The sequence below is a fragment of the Sphaeramia orbicularis genome, chromosome 6, assembly GCF_902148855.1.
Source record: "Sphaeramia orbicularis chromosome 6, fSphaOr1.1, whole genome shotgun sequence".
NCBI lineage: Eukaryota > Metazoa > Chordata > Actinopteri > Kurtiformes > Apogonidae > Sphaeramia > Sphaeramia orbicularis.
In genome coordinates, this window is record NC_043962.1 from 35,132,509 (window position 1) to 35,153,913 (window position 21,405).

A 21,405-nucleotide genomic window follows, 5' to 3' on the forward strand; every position below is an offset into this window, starting at 1 on the left:
TGCATTGGTAGGAACATAAAATAGTTAGCTTGGATGTGTTTAGCCAAACACCAGCTGCAGCCACAGAAAAGCCCCCACGTACAGCTGACGTGACAGTACGATATCAAAACAGCTGGTTAACTGCACATTCAGCTGCACAGAGAGGTAGAGATTTAAGTGTTACAAAACCAAAATCAGTCAACAGGCTAACCCTAGCCAACTGCTACCTAGCTTTACTCACTTTGGCTTCACTAGTTGACCATCACAACAAGGTGGGCCACCGCATGACCTTCCCTTTAATTAGGAAAACTGATGTCATATTTCTGGCAACCGACCTCACTATACCACTCCCTCCTTGCCTCTCGCAGTCTGACACTTAATAAATCTTGTGCCCCTTTTATACTGCCTTGATCAAACCATCCCCTAGCTGGCCGACATTTTGTTCCAGCAGCTAGGCTAGCTCTTCCCAGCTAACGTTACCTGGACGCTCCGCGCACTTGACGTGGGAGCGAGTCATCCGCCCGATGACAGCTCGACCGCAAGGCATTTTGTGACTTAATATTTCAGTCTACAGAACCTGCACTAAAAATAAATCAGTGAACACTGTTATTCACGCTATCAATAAGAAGATAACGTTAGCATATCGGATAAGTAGCTAACAATTAGCACAGCTAGCACGGAGGCAGCTAAGTTACCTCGACTTGTACCGTTATCGCTCGCTCGTGCCCGCAGGGGGACACACATCCAGTCAGCTCCTGCGGCTGGAGCAAAAAATGCCTCCCAGATATCGTACTCACGGATAACTCAGGAAAGCCATTCACCTTAGCAAAAGCAACGGTCCTCACGACGCGCTTGTGAAAATCTCACAGGAGAGGAATGAAAAGATCTTCCTGCTGAGGCTTCAGAGCAGCAGCCGCCGCACTGCAATGGCAGGCAGTGGATGAAGCCTTCGTCCCCCCCTCTACTCTCACACTTCGGCTGCCTTCACCGCCGCGGTGACAGTGACAGGTTCGCTTGGAAGAAACCATTCCGTTTTGTCCGCGGGGGGGTGGGGAGCGGGGATGCAGAGAGGCTGTCCACAGCAGCCGCAGCAGCAGCAGCAGCTATCCAGCAGCATCAAGCGCCATTCCAGCGTGAGAACGAACGGGCGTCCATGGGAGAGAAAAAATGTGCCGATGAAGCCTTATCCCCTGCTACAGTCAACATATCAGTGCCCTCTACGTTTGAAGGAATGGATGCGACTATTATCAGCCAGCCATATATTGCAAATGCATCATTAATAAAAATAAAAAAAAAATAAAAATATATATATATATATATATATATATATATATATATATATATATTAATATATATATATATATATATATATATATATATATATATATATATATATATATATATATATATGTATCGTTATAAGTATGCAAATAACAAAGGCCTTTATAGTTATGATAGAAAAATATCCGATCAATTCTGATACATAAAAAAACATCTGCAATGCAATAACTATGTTGTATGAATACTACAGTGATGTTATTAACAGGGTAGACTATTATTTTAAGTTAACACATTGATAATATAATCCATGTCTTATTAACTTATATTTCTATAAAAATAGGCCGTTAATGTTTATTTGGCCCATGGAAGAAACTCATCTTATGGTCCACACGTTTTAACTGCTTGCACATAAGCCCATTGCTTTCGTATGGGTTTTGTTTCATTGATAAGTTAATTTAAAAAAAAAAAAAAAAGAATCTGGGCAGTTTTCGTTGTAATATTAATAAAAGGCCTCACAAACACGTCTCCACTAGGAAGTCTGTAAGAAATTATGAGATATAACCTGATCACGCAGCAGGACAATGTGGCACAAACAGTGTTGGGGAGATGTAGTTAAACTACATTTTGCTGTAACTTGCTGGTAGTTGAACTACATTCATATTTTGTGCCGCGTCAAGTAGTTCAAGTACTTTCTGGGTAATATTTTGTAGTTTAACTACTCAACTGCATACTACAATTTTGGGCAATAACATAAAATTAAGGTTTTTTTGTTTTTTTGTTTTTTGTTTTTTTTTGTATAAATTGCATTTCACCACTGAACGCAAGACAGTCCCTTTTTCTTTCATCCTGAATTGCTTTGAAGGCATGATCATGTCATGTCATGACAGCCAGTGCTGCCTCTGATTGGTTGGCCCTGGCAGCACTCCAATGCCTCACAGATGTGCGATCATTACTAACGTCGTGGTCATCACCACCATGGACAACCCTCCCACCAGTGCCACCCCAGATAGTGACGTGCACCCCCACCCATGGACATATTTTGTTTCATGTATATATATACCACATGTACATTATCAATTTAAAGCTGAAAATAAAAAGTATAGCTGCTAAAATCACTGTTTTGCCGTAGTTTTACAAACTACATTTCTCCAGGGGTAGAAATCTAGTTTGTCTGAACTATTGCCTTGCTAAACTAGTTTTACATGCTAAGCTTAGTAGCTTCCCCAACACTGGGCACAAAACTATAAATATCCCAAGTATATTTCCAGCTATATATTGCAAGTATAGGCATAAGTATATGTCCCCACTTAAACTTTGTGTGGGCAAGGTATTTTTGTAAATCTTTACATATGCAGTGCAATAACTTTTGCAACCGAGAAGAACATGTAACAACAGGATACTATTAATATTGTGCTGTAAGTGCTGACAAGTATTCACTATCACAGGTGTATATATTACATGCATTTCTACAGCAAGGAGCAATGTAAATACAGGAGTTTGCGAGATCTGTTTAGGCCTGACTTGATAAATCACTTGAGTGATTTGCCATCCTTGAAACAAATTACACCACAAGGACAAGAGAGTATGAGTATGTGTATGCTTTAAAAGGAAAAAAAAAAATCATATGTGAGATCTTTTGCATGAATGTTATATTGCTTGAACACATACACAGAAGAAAGAAGAAGAAAGCTATTTAGATATCACTTCTAACTAAAACAAGCATAAACTTTTTATAGAGAAAGCTGAGGTAGGCTCCTTAAGTAGTAATGACATGCTGGATGAAGCCATTTAAAATGCAGAGGATACTAAAATCCACCCTACAGTCACAGTGCTCAATACTCTTTCCCATGGGGTATACAGATTAAATCAATATACAGTAGAATGTAAATTGTGCACTGCACCAAACTCCACTTTTAAGACTCTATTGCATGCACTTTAGTTTTTGTGCTGGCTATCCAGAAGTACCTAATCCTATGCAGCACCTTCTGTTGTGTATTTTATCACTTTGAGATTGTGTGACCGTTCTTGTCACCTCTACCTCTGGCACTAATGAGTGCAGGAGAAGATAGGGGCTGAATGTAATGCTGGAGGAGCACAGAGGTCCTGCAATGTTGCTGACGTAAGGAGACTTGCTGCAGTTTCCATTGGAGGATCAGAAGGAGAGGGAGGCGGGGGGCATCTTGAATGGAAGAATGTGAGTTGGCCAAGGTCATAAGTATTAGATAAACAAGGGCAATCTTACATTTCCTGTGGAAAAACAAAATATAATAAACAGCATCATGTCTTGTAAATATAAAACTCCATAAATAGAATAAATGAAATGAAAACGTGACCTGCAGATCTTCACTGATGCTATAAAAGACAACCCTTTGACCATATGTCCAGATAGCATATGTCACAGAGCATGAAAGACTCTTAGCTGATGGCTGTTGTCATCATGAGTTATCATCATGCAGAATAGGATTAAGACAAGTTGATGAATTTGAGCAGAAAAATATAATCAAGTAATACACATACCCCCCCTCATCTTTGTGAGAATAAATTGGCTTAGATGTAATCATTCGCTGCTTAATGTATCTCTGTTGAAGCCCTTGAAATACCCTCTGTTAATGCTACGACAGTGTTTGCATCACTGACTCCAACAGCACAGAGGGAGTTTCACATGCCGTGCAACAGAATTATGCAGCCCCTCTCTCTCATCAGCACATTTAGAAGCAGAAACAGGATCCAAACTAGAGTATGACTGCAGGAACAAATCACACGAGTGGAGAAGCAAATTAGAAATTCACAGCAGGTTGGTTTTTAGAGTGCACTGGCCCTGACAGTGAGCGAGTCACCTCTCGGCTGTACAGGTCAAGAAAACAGCCTACTAAGCAAAGGTTGGCACGGCTATCTATGAGCTTTAATGATTGCAGCTATCAAGTGACATGACAGACGTTAAACATAGCACTGCAGCAGAAGAAAATAAATGCGTTTGTTCAATAGAAACGTGAGAGAGAAATGATAATATCCAACGCCAGATTGCCAAAGCTGTAAGATGATACACAAAACTTTGTGTTTCTTATCTTGTTATCTGTTCTTTACTTTTTACAAATTGGAGTACATCAGTGTAATCCCATAATGGAGTGGGCTGGCTACTGTACAGAGGCTTATATTTCTGTGATTTCAGTGTTGTCCTCTGTCAGTATCAGTGACCTCCAGCATGAGAAAGCAACACACCGATTTGACAGCCGGCCCATTAGTTCAGAACAGGAATTCCTTACTCAAGGTTTCATAATGCTACACGATTACACTGTGCAGCACATTCAGAGCTGAACAGACAGACGGTGGTCCATGATCTAGCAAGCATACCACCTTGTAAAGTCAGCAGTAAAAAAACACTTATCAAAAGGTGCTTTATAGAAGAATGAAGTGTGACCTCTATGAAGCTGAACTGAAGATGTGCAGCAGTAAAATGCAGTTGAAGCATGACTTTGGCTACAGCCTCCTGATCTCTGTCCAGCTTATTAGCAGCTGATTTTACAGTATGTGATTGTACCACCTGTCTCACAAAAGGAAACACCTCATCATTCATCTAGTTTCTCTTTGCATATATGATAACAAACATTTTGGATGACAGTGATGCATATATTTAGTCTTTTAGCTTTTCTGTATTATCCGCATAAAAGGCTAAATAAACAAGGAAAACCAGCAGATTTTACCTTTTTTTTTTTTTTTTTTTTTAGAACTTTTAGTTTGTCTATTTTATTAGAGCTGCACAATCATTATACTGTTTTCAGTGGCATAGCTGTGTGTTTCATGCTTGCTTTGCTGCAGATTGAAAATGCTTGATATTGTTTATAGCAGTGGAATTGCAACAATAATACCATTGAAGTATTTAAAAGAAAATATTCTAATTATGATAATGTTAACATAAGGCCTCAAGAATGTTTAGTGTCATATGTGCAAAAAACATCTTTGGAATTTGTGAGACATGCAGCCTTGTGTTTTACAGCTTGCTGCATGTTGTAGATGCATGCTTGACATCACTGGTGTTGCACTGACTGCAGTGGAATGCAGCAATAAAACCACTGAAGTACAAGAAACAAAACATTTAATTATTAGTTTAATGTTAGCTGAAAGGATCCCGATCAAAATGTATCTCAGTCTTATGATTCTGCATGTGCACAATGTGGTTTTGGAGATATCATGCACATACACACCATTTTAAATAGTCCTGCAAAGGTAAGTGTTTCATAAAACAGCAAGACAAGTGGCCCAATAGTGCTGAAAAAGAGGCAGAAAAAAGAGAAGACAGAGAGAGAAAGAAATATCATCTGACACTGAATACACAGGATGTGATTGACAAAGCATAAATCTGGATTTACTGATTCATACATTTCAAAGCGAAAATCAGAACCCATGTTCAGGGAGGAAATACATCTTTTTCAAGATTCCCCAAATGAACCTCTAATCTCCATGTCATTTTCCCCACCAACAGCTGAGAACTCAGACATATCAGGTGACATGAAAAGACCTCACAGCCACAGCTTGCAGATCATGTGACAAAAGGCGTGCTGTCAGTGCAGGCCACCAACATTTAAATCCTCTCTGGATCAAACTACAGCATCATGTACACTAGGAAAGAAGCAATCACCTAAGTATATTTATCCCAGGAGGGGAGCACAAATGTTAATAAAGATGGACAATTCCAATCAGTTAATGTGGATGTTTGTATGACAGACAGGTAGCAGGAAACTGGTGAGTTGAATGTAGAGTGTAGAGTCAAACATGAAGCTGAATTCTTTTGGGGAATAAAGCGTTTTAAAGCAGCAGAATCCTGATCGGTTCAATTCTAACTTTACAGACAGCTGCAGATGATCAAAGCAGGTTAATGATCCATGTTAATTAACTGCTTATCTAACCTCTTCCATATTTTTCAAAATCACAAAATATGAATTACCTGAACACACTCAGTGACGTCACCTTCCAATCTGTTTGACCTGTGTTGTGAACTTGTGGTTAAATAATTAATGAAGTGACTGTGTTTTTTATTTGTATTTTTTTTTTTTTATCATCCATCAAATAGGCTTTTAAATGAGTTTGGATTCAAACAGGGTACTCCGTTCATGTTTTTTTTTTCCCAGGAGAGTAACCTCACTCAGGATGAGACTAAAGCAATTAGGGGCCTCGGTGGTGTGGGATCAGGTGCTCCCTTTGGACCAGGCCGAGGGGTATTGTGGAGGGCAGGTGATGGTGGTAACAGAGACAGGAGGAAAAAGAGAGAAAAATCACCCAGGGGTAATTTACCGCACTGCGGAAAGAAGCCAGACAATACTATAAATCTCCAAAGCTACTTGGTTCAACTGGAAATTAATTTTATCACAACTACAGGTTGACTCATTGATGAAACCAATAAGGAAGAAAATTCAACCTGTTTTTTTAGTGGAGCAAACAGTGCATGGTTGCGCTCTGTGCAATCCATCAGAAGAGTGGAGGGCTTAAGTGTATGTTTGCCTTCTTGGCATCACCAACCACACAAGCATCATTAGACCTCATTCTACACTTCCCCTTCCTTTGGCTTCACTGCCCTGCTGCTTCTAAGAATAAAACTTTGCTAGATAAACAAAAAAACACCTCTATAACCATGCTCCAAAGCTAAAGGTTCAGCTAAACCCAATATACCAACTGCACATCCAACCTCTCTTTTTCTATTATGAGCTATGCAAACATGGATGTTCCTGCACATTTAAGTAGTAAAACTCTGCCCTCTGCAGGGCTCCAGCTGAACGATATTTATCTGCATCAAGTCAGACTGTGTCAAGCCTTGCAAAGGGGAAAAACTGTGGGGAGAATAATTTATGGTGGTGTGAAAAAAAAATGAGGAAGAGTGGTTCTGCGTGATTTCAACCCTGCTGGCTGATGATGCACGCCTGAATTAATGGAGGGAGACACAAAAAGGAGTTGGGGTTGTTCACCCACGGGCCAGCCGTGATGGGATGCTCCTAAGTCTAAACAGCATATGGTGCCTCCCTGGGCATCAACACACAACCTACATGTCCAGCAACACAGCATGAAACAAACACACACGCCACTTACACACAAACACACTATTTACACAACAGAAGCAAACTCCAGTTTGCACAAAATGAGCACACACTATCTTCTTTCACTCATTTTCAAACAAATTATATTTAGTATAATGTAGAAAATAAAACTTGTGGGAATACGGCTTTAGCTTTTGCTTTATTTTATATTCGTAAATGTAACAAAATTGTCCTGTAACTGAAAAATGTAACTAAAAGTACCAGAAAAATGACAGTTTCGGCACATATTGCTGAAATTTTGACATAGTGTCTCCCACTGGTTAAATCTGGCTGGAATATCTTATTAAGACAAATTTAGATGCAATTTGTTTAAACACAATTACTTTATGAATGAAAAATCATGCTTCACAAGATTCAATTGGTAAAAATAAATTTGACTCATTTCCTTAAAACAAACCTTATTAAATTCCTGTTTTGTTTTGTTTTTCAAATTGCACATCATTTTAGTTGAGTGCTATGTATATAGTTACATCTTATTTTGTGTTAATTTCATGGTATCTATATAGATCCCAGTGCTTGTTGTATGATTAAACAAGTAAATGAAATGAGCATCAAACATCCCTGAAAATGACATCATTGCTTTTGTAAATGAATAATTCATATTTGTTCAACGACATTAGTCTTTAACTCCTCGAATAATGTTGAAGGGTAGGAGTCCATTAAAGAATATTATCTCACATTATGGTATTTGACAGCAGCTGATAAATACAAGCAAAGACAGAGTATATTTGCTGTAAAATCTCATTCCAGCTCCAAAAAATGTCACCTTTAGAAAAACAGTATGTGTTCATTTCATGATAATCAATCAACAGACAATGTAATCCCTGGAGCGTCCACAACCTTGAGCATTAAGCCTTGTGATTGATTAAGTTGTCTTAAGAAAACCTTTCCAGTGTGTCATTCTTCATGCCTGACTTCCACACCAGGGCCACCATCTTGATTTCTACAAATATTACATCATCCTGCTGCTTGTCCTTCACCTGACCCCCCATTCAGTTGCTCAAATGGGTGAAGAGAAACATCTGATCATCAAGAGCTCACTCAAAATAAGCCAAAATTTTAACAAGAGGCTGTTACTGTGGCACAAATAGATTTGGATGCACTTTTAGAAAATGGAAAGCGTTGCATGAGATGTTGGTTTAGAGCTACATTTTCACTAATCCTCAGCGGCTGATGGTGCTTACTGTCCAGGTCTGTCCTCCTGTCATAAATCATGAGGGAAAGTCAATAGAGTTGTTGGGATTTATGTGGGTTTGAGTCTCCTCTCCTGAAATGATTTGTTGTAGATGAGGGATGCAAGCACAACCATAAAAACAATTCAGAAGCGCAAGTCATTTTCTTCAAATCTCTGACATCCAAGGACTGTGCCGTTTATTATCTATACACTGCAACCTCTAAAGAATGAATGAGCTTTTATCCTGTTAGGATTTTTGTTGAATAGATGCAAAATAAACTACACAACCTCCAACACAATCATATTAGTAATTTTTTTTTCATGGCTGGTGCTGATACTCATTTGTAGTAACTAAGTAGATCAATGCAGATATATGGAAATTTGACCAATTTGTGGTAAAAATGAACGGGATGTCAAATTTTAGAAAACCTTGTTTGCTTCATTGACATTTCAATGATATTCATGGTCAAGTTTCACATTGAACTGAAGGAATTATAGAAAATAACTAAAAATAAAACTTCTTTGCTCATTTCACTGTTGAAAAATGCATATTTGTGATGTGTAACCAATTAAATTGTGCTGTAATTGTTATGTTGTTCAAGATCACAAAGTGACTGTAGACAGAATGAAAGGTGGCTTCATCAGAACCGGAGAAGCATATTTTCAAATTAGTTTTAAAAATACTAATACAGATTATTGTAAAATCCAATGTAAAATCAATTTTGCATTATTTACGTCTTTGTTTTCAGAAACACATGGGGAAAATATGATAAAGTGCCGCAGCAGACACCTTAATGTCAACATATTGCTACAAGATGTGCGATATAATAGATCCACACAGTGCAGAGTGCCTACAGTGACATGCCATATGTCTCATCAGAGGACACATAAGCAGGCCTTGCTCCTGAGTCACGGCCTCCAGAAACATACCTAACATCTGCCATCCCTCCACACAGCCTGTGGGATTTCACACGCAACCTTCACACGCAGGCATTCGTGTTCGGCTCCACCTCGATGTCACACAGAGACCCCCCACCCCATCACCTTCACCCACCCACCAGCGCTCCTCGCCTACAGGACAATGTAATTTATCCATTTGACTCTGCTCTTACATAATAGACTATCTCACCTACAGAAAATCAGCTGCTGCTCCAATCACAATGTCTCCCCTTCCCCTCCTTCCAATAAGGCCTCCTACAGTGTTAGTCATGATAAATCTCCCATGCCCACCCTCGGCGCTCAACACCTCCCTCTCTTGTTTTTTTTCATATAGTGTGTCTCACTCAGGTCTAGGCCTCCACTCCCACCCTCATGCACCTCCACGCTTTCATCACACGGGAGCAATCTCCCTCTAACGGGCCCCTGAATATGCAGATTGGTTAATTCAGCTGCAGTTGCTCTCTCCGTAAATGCATCTGCAGCACTTTCCGAAGACTGAGCAGCGAATAAATGCTTAGCTTGGGCTTTTTTTGGTGGTGGTTAGGGGGGAGTGCCTCTGTCCATGGGAGACTGCAGCCAAGGATGGTTTTAAAGAGTGGAATGGGGCAAGCAGAACTAATAAGAGATTAAGACTTTGACCAAGGCAAAGCTCAAGCTCAGCTGGTGACTGATCCTGATCTGTTAAGGAGTAATTAATTTAATTGCACTTTTCATCTTGCCTCAGTTGCATCTGCTCCTGCTGATACACTAGTAGTTTCCTTGCAACTCACCTGGATATAGCCTCTGCAGCAAACAATCCTTTAACATTTTGTGAAAAAGCTGAGAGAGCAGGAAAAATGCTGCATGAAAAACAGATATTTCCCAAAATCAAGGCACATGAACTGTTTTCCAAACACAGCAACTGGAGTTTAGCATCCACACTGCAGAGCTACAACACAGAACGGTGTGTTTTTTGCCTCGGTCATGATGAAATAGTACATAAAAATAAGCCACACATTCAGAATGATCTGAAAACTGGTTCAAAAAAAAAAAAAAAGAAAAATCACCCTGAAAAAGAAGGCAAATCATCAGGACGGTGAGAGACACTGAAGTTATCATATCATAAGAACAAACATCTGTAGGAATCCAGAGGCTGATGGTATAAATAATAAACAAAATAAGATTCTGTGTGTTACTCAAGAACATATGGACTAATGCACCTCCCCAGAGCAGGAGGAAGTATTGTAAACGAAGCTGTTTCAAAATGGGACAAGGTGTTGTTGATGAATGCAGAAAAATAACTCCTGCTTTACACAAAAGGCATCGAGTGCATAAAAGACTGTAGTTTCCCCTCTCTCCATCTCTGTTGTGCTTTCTGCAGCCTTAGCACTAAAATCTGATTCAAGCTTTCTGTGAACAAGTGTGCCGCTTGCCAACACAAATGACAGCGGGAGTGGGCCAGAGGCCAAAGTCCTCCCTTGACTATCAAGAGAGAAAAGCAATCAAAAGAAGCAATCGATATAAACAAAGTCTTAACTACTATTGATTATTTAGCTCTGCTCTGATGGGCAATGATAGTTATGGACCTAAATTCATACACCCAGTTGATTAATATCTTCACTTTTGTTTTGAGATAGCCAATCAGAGGAGAGTTTTGTTAGCAGATCGTCCGACACCTCAGCAGTAGTGTTGTGTCTGTTGTGACATTTTAGTGGGATGCAATGGAGACGGCTCCTCAGCTCAGCATCCTGCAGTCTCATCACTCACTGTAAGGCGGACCGTTACTTCCATCAGCTGCATTTGAGTTTGGGCAAGTCAGCAAGTTTTCCTCTAGTGCACACAGCCTGTACAAAAGAAATATACCGTGGAAAGGCCAGAAGCCTTTAGCTGAGATCTCAGTCTTTGGTGAGATAGTGGCCTCTTGAGCCATTTGAAGAGTCCTCTGAGTGGCAGACCATAAAGACAAATGACCACGGTGGGTAAGACACTCTCTGAGAACATATGAGAATGTAATGCCAATACACTTTCGCTTCCATTCAGATGAAGGCTTATGTTGGCCGTTCACGGCTCGAAATCAAGGCCATCACTAATCTGTATCCACCTCCAACAGCAGTGTCAGGTTCACTACATGGAAAATGAATTTTGTAACTACTTTTAACATCTTTTATTTCTCAGACACTGACAAATTCTGTTTTGTAATATTTTCACAGTCTTTTTTATGTAAATCAGCTGTAGACAATAGCTGAAAGCATTCTGAATATATTTAAAGTGAAAAAACACAGCAGCTATTCAGATGAGAGAATTTAGTTTCAGGGAGTAAAAAGGAAAAACTCCTAAGATGCACTTCATATTTTTATAATCCACTTTTGGTTCTAGTTGTAAATCAGCAGATGCAGCTGGACAGTTTTGATACATGTGTCTTAGAGGTTTGAAACCTGTTCCCAAAAGCTTATGTGGTTTTGCTGACCAATATTTATATGTATCAATAATTCAAGTTGCCAAGTGGTTTTGTGGTATCCTTTAATGAGATGGAGCGTTTCAGCTAAATTCACAGTCAGGTCATACTGTAGCTGTCAACACACTAGAATTCCCCCGAGGCTGAGGCCCTCCAGCAGACTACTGCTCTGTCTGGAAACAACAAGGTACGCATATTACCACTCTGTCTGCTTTGATTTATGCAGATCAAACCTCTAACACTCTTCTTTGTGAGTTATTACACCTTATGACTTGAAAAACACCCATCAAATGTGTTTCACAATGATTTAAAGTGACTATTAAGACAAGAAACACACGTTTCACTTCAAGCATTTAAGAGCATTTTCAGAAGTTTAGGCCCTGCCCTAAGGCACTTGTCTTTCTTTCTTTCTTTCTTTCTTTCTTTCTTTCTTTCTTTCTTTCTTTCTTTCTTTCTTTCTTTCTTTCTTTCATATCGATGGCCAAAAAACAAAACCTCCTATCTGCAAATTTTTAGATTTTGAGTTTTCACATTAAATGGTGAGAACAAGGATGATATTGTTAACACATAATATACAAAGAGAGTCTGAGAACAGTAGAATATCCTCGGATATCTTTAACAAAGACCATACTATAATAAAACTAAACATTTTTTTTGTTTCCTGAAAAAAGTGATTTTTTCAGATAGGAGGTTTTGTATTCTGGCCATCGATATGTGAACACATTCTCAAAGCTTGAGTCTTAAACACTTATTTTGTAAGTCACTATATTTCATGTTTCATATCCAAAAGGTTTATAAACAATAATAATTAAATAGATCATTCAATTCAGCAAGTTCTACTTGAGGTGGTTGTAGATGGAAATGAGGGTTTGTCTTAGATCAGTATTTTTCAACCTTGGGGTCGCGTCCCCACATGGGGTTGCCTGGAATTTCAAGTAACTGATAAAAAAAAATTGCTAATAAAAATATTTCTGAATTATTCAATATATATTTCATTATAATTAAAACACCACACACTTTTCCTAATAAAAATCAAAGCTCACATAAAATGCAGGATATAATATCTGAGAGGGCATATCTTGATTGACCTGATCATGTGACCATGTGCGTACGCTTCTATCTGCCTGGACACAGTCGCAGTCAGAAAACCGGACCGAACAGAGAACGGAAAGATTTCTTCACCTGTCTGGCCCCACTAAGACATCTCCAAGAGAAACTGAGAAGCGGACACCAAAAAGGTGCATTATATACATTATATAGCCTAAATGTCTTCTAAAATTAATGTTTATTTGCAACTATTATATGATCAAAACATATAAATTTTAGCAAAAAAAATGTCTCTGTTTTGAATGTCTAAGATCACCAGAAATTTGTGAGGTTAAAATGGGGTCACGAGCCAAAAAAGCTTGGGAACCACTGTCATAGATTAATGAATGAAACACATGACCATATTCATTCAGTCCTTTTCTGTAGACGGTATAGCTGTTAGCAGTTACAGTGTATTAATGGTCATGTAAAATGCCCACATATCTGCTCATGTTAAAGTGCGTTTTATGATGCACAGGAACATAAGAAACCTGCAGTAGTTTTAAGAGAAGCAGTCAAAGTACAGCTTGAGTTGAAGCTCTTATACTGATGGTCCTTGCAGTATTAGCAGTGGTCTAAAGTTTCCAAAATTAGAAACATCCTGTCTCAAAGTGATGCAGAAAGATTAACATGAACATTGACTCCAGTTAATCTGAAATACTGCAGCAGGAGGAACTGACAAGTAGAAGAGAGATCATACAGTATTTATGTTGTTTTAGCTTCTCTTTGAAAATAGAATGTAAGATCCTTCATCTTAAGCCCTTCACGAAGGAGCTCCATCACATCTTTAGCACCTCATAGTTCTATATCATCATGAGAGCGCTGGTTTTCTTGCGATATCCACAACTAGAATATTTATTTCTTCATCTATGGCCTATTGAACCTGGTCCTATTTTAGAGACTACTTCTGAAATTAAACTTTCCGTTATGATAAATCTCATAGTTCGGGCCAGCTCAGGTGACCCTGAATCATTCTTTTGTTCTGCTGCTACAAGCCTAGACTGCTGCGAGACCTCCCATGATGCACTGAGCACCTCTCCTCTCTTTCACTCTCCATGCATTAATATGCTGCGATTGCATGTCATTAACTTTGCGTCGTCTCTCTCCTGTAATTTGTGCTTTTTCCTCTCTGTCCTCTTTCTCCTTGTCCTTTTCTGCAGGTATCTTTGACTCCAGAGTTGTGTTTTTCTCATGCTGGCTCCACAAACCTGATACATGTTTTCTTGTCTGTTGTTTCTTGGTGCTCTTCTTTTCTCTCTCCACTTTCCGCTCACCCCAACTGTCCGAAGCAGATGGCTGCCCACCCTGAGCCTGCTTTTGTCTGAGGTTTCTCAGCATTTAAAGGGGAGTTTGTCCTCATTTCTAAACTTAAATTTTTTGGTTCTTCTCAATAACATCGTAAGGTCTTGTAGAAAGAGCTGTTTATTTTATCATGTAAATAATTTCAATTCTGTTGCCTTTATGTTTTTCCCAGAAAATGAAGGCATGAATGACCTTAACTGACCTTAACTGGTGCTGTGCATCAGACTCTGACATATCTATATCATAATACTAGAAGGTCTCAGAGCATCTGTGTATAAGTGTGTGTGTGTGTGTGTGTGTGTGTGTGTGTGTGTGTGTGTGTGTGTGTGTGTGTATCTGCACAGTTCTGAGGAATTAAGATGTTTTGAACTGGTCAATATGGTACCTACAGTTGAGGAATAGTTCCATCTCAACATTAAATATCTCGGCAAGTTCATAGGACCAATATTTTGGGAGATATTGGTCATTTTGACACACAATAGCCTTATAATTGCATTGCTCGGTTGACCGGAAGCGCAGTACCACACTGAATGACAGGAAATGAAGTTAAAAACAGGAACGATGCATTTACTGACTTCAGTAGATAGGGTTTTTTTTGTTTTGTTTTTTTTTTTTTGTTTTTTTTGCCAGTTTCAGCTCCTCCCTGAGAGCACAGACAGTACTGCTTTTATTTTCCATGTGCATGTACAAAGATTAAATAGAAATAACCCAAAGAGCAATTTCAAAATAAATACCAACCAATATAAGAGTCTTTGGATGTACAAAAACGTAGACTTAGCAACAGCGTAGAGAGTACAGTAATATATACAACAGTGTATAAGTAGTAAAAAGGATGGAGACCCAATTTTTCCCTTAAACTCATAACATTAAATTAGGTCAAAAACCAGCAAACAAGGATGAAAACAAAACTGGATATTTACTGTTTGAATTAGAATATTTTGTTTTCATGTTTAGTTCTAAAATAATAATGGCTGTAGAGGAGGTATAGTTTGAACTTTCTCTGTTTTCACACTATGAGAAATGTGTGACAAACAGAAAGGAAATAAAAATGCCATTAAAGATTCCATACAAATAATGTAAATTTAAGTAATTTCTTTAAATATGTAACTGTATCCCGATGGCTACCTGTTGAAATTTCTGTTTTTGTTATATACAGTTCCTTGTATTTTATGTACATATCGTTAGCCTCACAGCATTATTTCCTGTCATACAATTATAATATTTACATAAAATGAATCATCAGTAGGAATTGGAACATGCTTTTTATGTATAAGATTATTATAATATAAGGAACTTAAAGTTGTAATTGTGAATGGCAGGGCGTTTACATAATTCAGTTAGTGGTTTGTGTGTTAAATACAGAATCTGTCAAATACACAGATGTTTTCTATCAGCGTTGTCATGCTTTAAGCCTTTAATATCTGTTTAATGATTTGTTTCCTCTTGGTGATACTCAATGGCCTTTGTGGTTGGGTGGAGCAGCTCATTAATAGATGTGTTTACATTAGAGTCCGTTTACTCACATTTGAGTCAAGCAGATCAATGCTGTCCAGGCTCTTGCTCCTATGAATGCGGCCCTTGATGCGACGGAGTGATGGCTTGCCCTGAGCGGTACTCGCTGAGGAGGCTGCTGTGACGGAGCCGGCGGTCGGGCTAGGATGTATCCTGAAGTCAGCATAGAGGACAAAGAAAAACAAGAATACATCAAGTCATGTTAGTGCACATCTACAGTAGTATGGTTGTAACACAGCAGCACAGGCCGACACAGAGGATGAGAGGGAATACTGTGGTCACGTTTGTGCTTTTCAAAAGGCCAAACTCCCCCGCTGGATAAAATGGCATTTAAGGAAATCTATAATTGGATTTAATGTCACACAGGCCCTGTAGGGGAGCTGGCCCAAGCACAGGAACTACTGCAGCTTCAAACGGTGAGGGTCTGTGTAACTCTGTGGGCCACGACAGCCAGACTGTAGCTGGGTCATGATGATGGTGAGGAGGCACACTTGGCTGACCTATCATCAATACTCTAGACATGTTTTACCCTTCACAAATGACATACTTAAGGAACACTTGTGGGCCATGTTAAAAACCTCATCTTGTTTGTTCCTTTGTGTTTTCCATGTTTGTTGCTTAATTGCTGTGTAATGATCTGTGTTGGCCACAAAATTAACCATCCCTGAGGGTACGAATAAAGCAGAAATTTGGAATAATACAGTGATAAAGTTGGAATATTTTTTTTTTCAAACACATTCTTCTTTTTATTCCTATTTATTCACATCTGTAACCACCTTTGACCAGGTGTAATGATCACATACTGAGTCCAATGAAACCAGTTACACTGTATCTATCAAGAATAAATCACGTCACAATCATTTCATGTGAAGGTGTAAAATATTTTATTCCAACTTTATGGGAAACAGTATATAATAATATAAAATATAACTATTTTATTACTTAATCAAAGTAATGCCAGTTTTTGGATTTGACACATTAAATTCAGACAGTGTAAACCTCACAGTGACTTAACATTATTCAACACATTCGGTACAACCTGAATTAAGATAAAGGTATTTTGATTTTAAATGACACCCACCAAAAAATTGCAAGCATAAAACACAATAGAATAGAATAGAATAGAATAGAATAGAATAGAATAGAATAGAATAGAATAGGAAGTTCCTGAGTGGGAAATTTTCCTCAGCTCATTAAGCAGAGAGATGACGACAAAAAAACATACAAGCAGTTAATACAACAAATGCATAATATATAATGAGAGTTTGTTTGCCAACCCCTACTCACTGCGATAGATTTAATTACACCCTTTTCTCTGCGACTACAGTGTTCATGACACTTGGTGGAAATCAGAGGGAATCAGCCCAAACCGAACCCCTTGATCCGTAAAAGATTTCGAAGGCAATAATTGTCTTCCAAGTTCTTTAATACTGGAGACCCCAGGGTGACTTAGAACCTGGAATAGTAACTGTTCATAATGATGTGTCATTTCCAGCTGCATCGACTGACAATAAAATAAGGAAACCAGGTCGTTATCTGTGGTTTGTTTTGTAGCTTATTATTGTGTGATGAGAACAACAGTGGATTGTTTTGGCCTTTGTTGAGATGTGTGCTCTCTGAGTGTCCTTCTGGAGGTGCATGACATAATTACATAACACTTTTACATGTAAGTCGTTACTCCCCAACACCGACAGTATGTCTCCTGCTTTAGTTTTTAGACCTGTCAACCTGCTTCAGGGTGTTTCTGTTCCTTGTTGCTTAATTTAGTGCAGAAAAGGCTGTTTCCCATGAATGTACAGCACAGAAACAGAATGGAGCAAGGTGGTCCTATTACTAATTCTCTTCTCTTCTCTTCTCTTCTCTTCTCTTCTCTTCTCTTCTCTTCTCTTCTCTTCTCTTCTCTTCTCTTCTCTTCTCTTCTCTTCTCTTCTCTTCTCTTCTCTTCTCTTCTCTTCTCTTTCCAGACCACCCCGGTCCTTTTTCTTAGTGTCATGGAGGACAGCCATCTTTAATGAGGATTTACCTAAAGCAATATTCAATGAGTTAAAATCCTGTCTACACAGTGCGGCTCAGAGACAGTAGATATCCATTAGCGTGCTCAGCAGCAGGCCCAGAAGAGCTCCTGAGGTTTGGAGACTCAGCAGGGGAAATTATGAGAGAAAGCAATGAACAAAGATGGGGGAAGAGAACATCACCTTCCACTTTCTCTCTGCATTAATTCAATAGTAGCCTGAAGCAGAGTAAGGTGCTTACTGACTGGAAATGCAAGGTAAAAGCATTCGACAATACAGTATGTGTGCAGTCAATTACAGGCGACCTCAGATTGTTCTCATAAACAATACAGCAAACATGACTAATGAGAAAAGCTGCTTGGACTGTATCGCAGGCCCGGTGCAGCCCTGCGCATTCAGAGCCTCATTTCTTGGATGTTGATTCTGAAATGGATTTCAGCCAAAACACTTCAGGCCATGAAGGCAAATGTAACATAGTGCCAGCAACAGTGCCGACTCAGATATAGCGTACAGTCAATGAATTCACATTGACTCTATGATGAATTCTTGTCTCTGAAATATGCAGGTGTAATGACTTTCACTTGATGGAATATATTGTGTAAAACTGTGAGATTAAAGTCAGCATCATACTGTGTCATATTTACAGAAATTATATAATTGGTGTGCGATGCCAGGAATATTCCTAAGGATGTGAGAAGTCAAAAGAACATTTAGCTTTGCAGTTTTCATGAAACAGACTCATAGAGTATGACATCTGTTTAAGGGAAAACAGATGTCAAGCTGCAAAATGTAAAACACACAAATACTGCAATACAGAGGAATAATTTAGAAAAAACACTTTAGCACAGCAGCGAGTAACAGTAATGAGTTAAATAACAGCTGCAGCTCCATTTATTTGCTGTTTGGTTTTAGAAAACAGGTCAGGTGCTTAATGTGTGGAGGGTTTATAATATAGTAGCTGTCGCCTTGACCCTGAATTGATGACTGTATTGGAGTCTTGGACCTTGTGCAGGCTCTATAAACAAAGAACAATCCACTTCAACAGAAAATGGAAGAAGATCAATGCTAAGACCCCTGATGGCCTGCACCAACCAATGCCGAGTGTGATAGTGTAGTTCAGAGATAAGGTCAAACAGATGCCTGATGCTATTATAAAGAAAGGACCGGAGACACACACACACACATTAATCAGATGCAGGACTTTATGCCGTCCCTTCGTTCCCTCTCTCTTTGTCTGTCTCAAGGAGCTATCAGGTACGATTAGTTCGAGCAATAATGGCTTCTGCTTAATCAGCAGGTCAATAGGCAATGTTACGCTTCATTCCGCCCATCTTGGCCACTGCTAATATAACACTTAACAAGGAGAGCAATCCAGACTGGTATCTAGTGCTAACACACATACACACACACAGACACAATAATACCACTCACAAATACACACAGTCATACTTGCAATCTGAGACAAATTCAAAAGTAAAAGGTTGAGCTTAAAAATGAGATGCATTGCATAAACGTAGCAGACTTGTTGTGTTATCCCGGCAGGCTTGCAACAGAGTGTAAAGTTCATTAAGTCAGGTTAATGCTAATCTTCGGCTGTGTGCAGAGGGAGTGGGTTTTTAAGACTGCAGGCAAGAAGAACATCTGTTTGCAAAGACTAATCCTAATTTAGAGAGCGGCTGCATTCAGTCTCTATCAAAGGCGAGCGGAGATGCGCTGTGCCTCCTCTAATTTTGGGGGAATTTGATGTACAGGGCATCTTGTCTCTGCTGGCTGTAAGTAGTCAGGCAGAGTGGCGCGTAATCTCACCGCCACACGCTGTGAGATCAGCAGAACAGGAAGCAGCTCTGACCATGAATGGAGCAGAATTAATGTTTCAATTATGTAAAAAGCTACCTTAAATGATCTCATTGACCTTTTCTCTAAGTCGAATGTGGTGAATGCTTTTTTTGGTAGGTTTTAGGGGTTTATCTTTCAGTTATACCTGCTGTATGAGCAAAATGTATTTATAAACAACAGAAATATGCAAATCCTTAAATTGGTGGCTTAAATAGGTGACAGCATAAGTTTAACACAGTCAATGAAAGAGCAGGATTTATCAGTTATCATTTGAAACTAGACAGAAAGCTGGCAGCACCCCGTACACATAATCAAATATATAATAATTTCAACTCCTATATGCCTAGTATGTTATCATATTTGTTTCATTTCTGAATATGGGCAGAATGTTAATGAGTATGGAGCAGTATTGATCCAAAAGGTCACTTTAATCAAGATATCAATATCATTTGTGGAAAAAGGTTAAACCAGTCTCGACAGAGGAGAGATAAGAGACAAATCCTCACCTAATGATATCCAAAGAACAAATAATAAAATGTTATAAAAAAAAAAAAAAAAGAAAAAATGTTACAGTGAACAGATGACCAGTTTGTACTTCATACTGTGATATCATTGTTTGTAATGGATTTAAGAAAATAATACGTTAGTTTAATATTCAGGAAGTGTCCAGATGTGCTACTAATTCACCTTTTTTGGTGACAAGGTTATGATATTTATTTGTCACAAAGAATGCTTTACATCACATTCATTACTGGCAGATAGTTTTGTCCTTCAATGACCAAGAAGGAAGTAAAATAAATATCCAATTCACACCCATTCTGGAAAAAAAGTAAATGTCAGGTTTAGTCACAAGGAAGGTATTTTAGAACTAAGAGTACAATTATTGTTGATAAATGAATCTAAATATATTGGTTGTCTTTGTTTTTTATCTCTGATGTTTATTGGTGATGTTTCTTAAAAAAGATGAGTCTAATACACTTTATATAAAGTCACTATGTTGCGTTTTTACGATAACATCAAGGTCAAAGGATGTAATAGACAGCTGCTAGTGGACTACACCTTTCATAAAACCTTTAAATGATCTAAATAACTGTGTGCATGTGTGTTTGTGAAATTTACTCCCTTATCCTTCTTTGTGGAGTGGAATTTTACACTAAACAACACACCCCAGCACTGAAAATGAGCAGGAGGAGACATTTAATGAATAAATATGTGTGTTAGATTATTGAAAATTTCTCATACACGATGGAATGGTTTCTTGTAAATTTTGAGCTTTTTCTATCTTCCAGGCAGTAATTTCTTTCAACAATAGGATACCCAATAGGAAATTAACAGCTAATCTATCAAAGTAAATGTCATCTGTCATTTTCGCTAATGTAACATGGTGATGCAATTTGCGGGAACACTGTTTTACACTGAACACATTACCAGCATATTGTTGGTGTCACTTTGACAAAAATAAAATCACATTTGATGCAACCAGGGAAGTTATAAGAATCTGCAAGTTGGTTTATAACATGACAATGTAAAAGAAACACATGGAATGCATTTAAAAAGCTTAAATCATAATAATTGATACGATGGTGGTTTATGTGACATTCTACAAAGAATGAACTTTAACTACAAGTGTATCATGGCTCTAATGCTTATTAAGTGTATGTGACCATAGTTGGGACTCTTGATCTTCACTCTAGCTGCAAAATATTCAATTTAACAAGGTCACAGCTTGCTCAAAGAGTTATATAACTACTTTAGCCTTTTATA

At 38.5% G+C, this 21,405-nt stretch overlaps 1 protein-coding gene across 11 annotated transcripts in view; it reads right to left on the reverse strand.

The window, feature by feature from the left end:
* The window catches only part of tjp1b (tight junction protein 1b), a 66,588-nt gene that overhangs the window by 31,838 nt on the left and 13,345 nt on the right, over nucleotides 1-21,405 (reverse strand). For 10 of the 11 annotated variants that reach the window (XM_030136958.1, XM_030136948.1, XM_030136952.1 and 7 more), the window contains one exon: nucleotides 15,805-15,946. In XM_030136958.1, the coding sequence (XP_029992818.1) occupies nucleotides 15,805-15,946 (142 nt within the window). Of the gene's footprint in view, nucleotides 1-800; nucleotides 949-15,804; nucleotides 15,947-21,405 lie in introns of those variants that run through there. The other variant, XM_030136956.1, reaches the window with a different exon arrangement.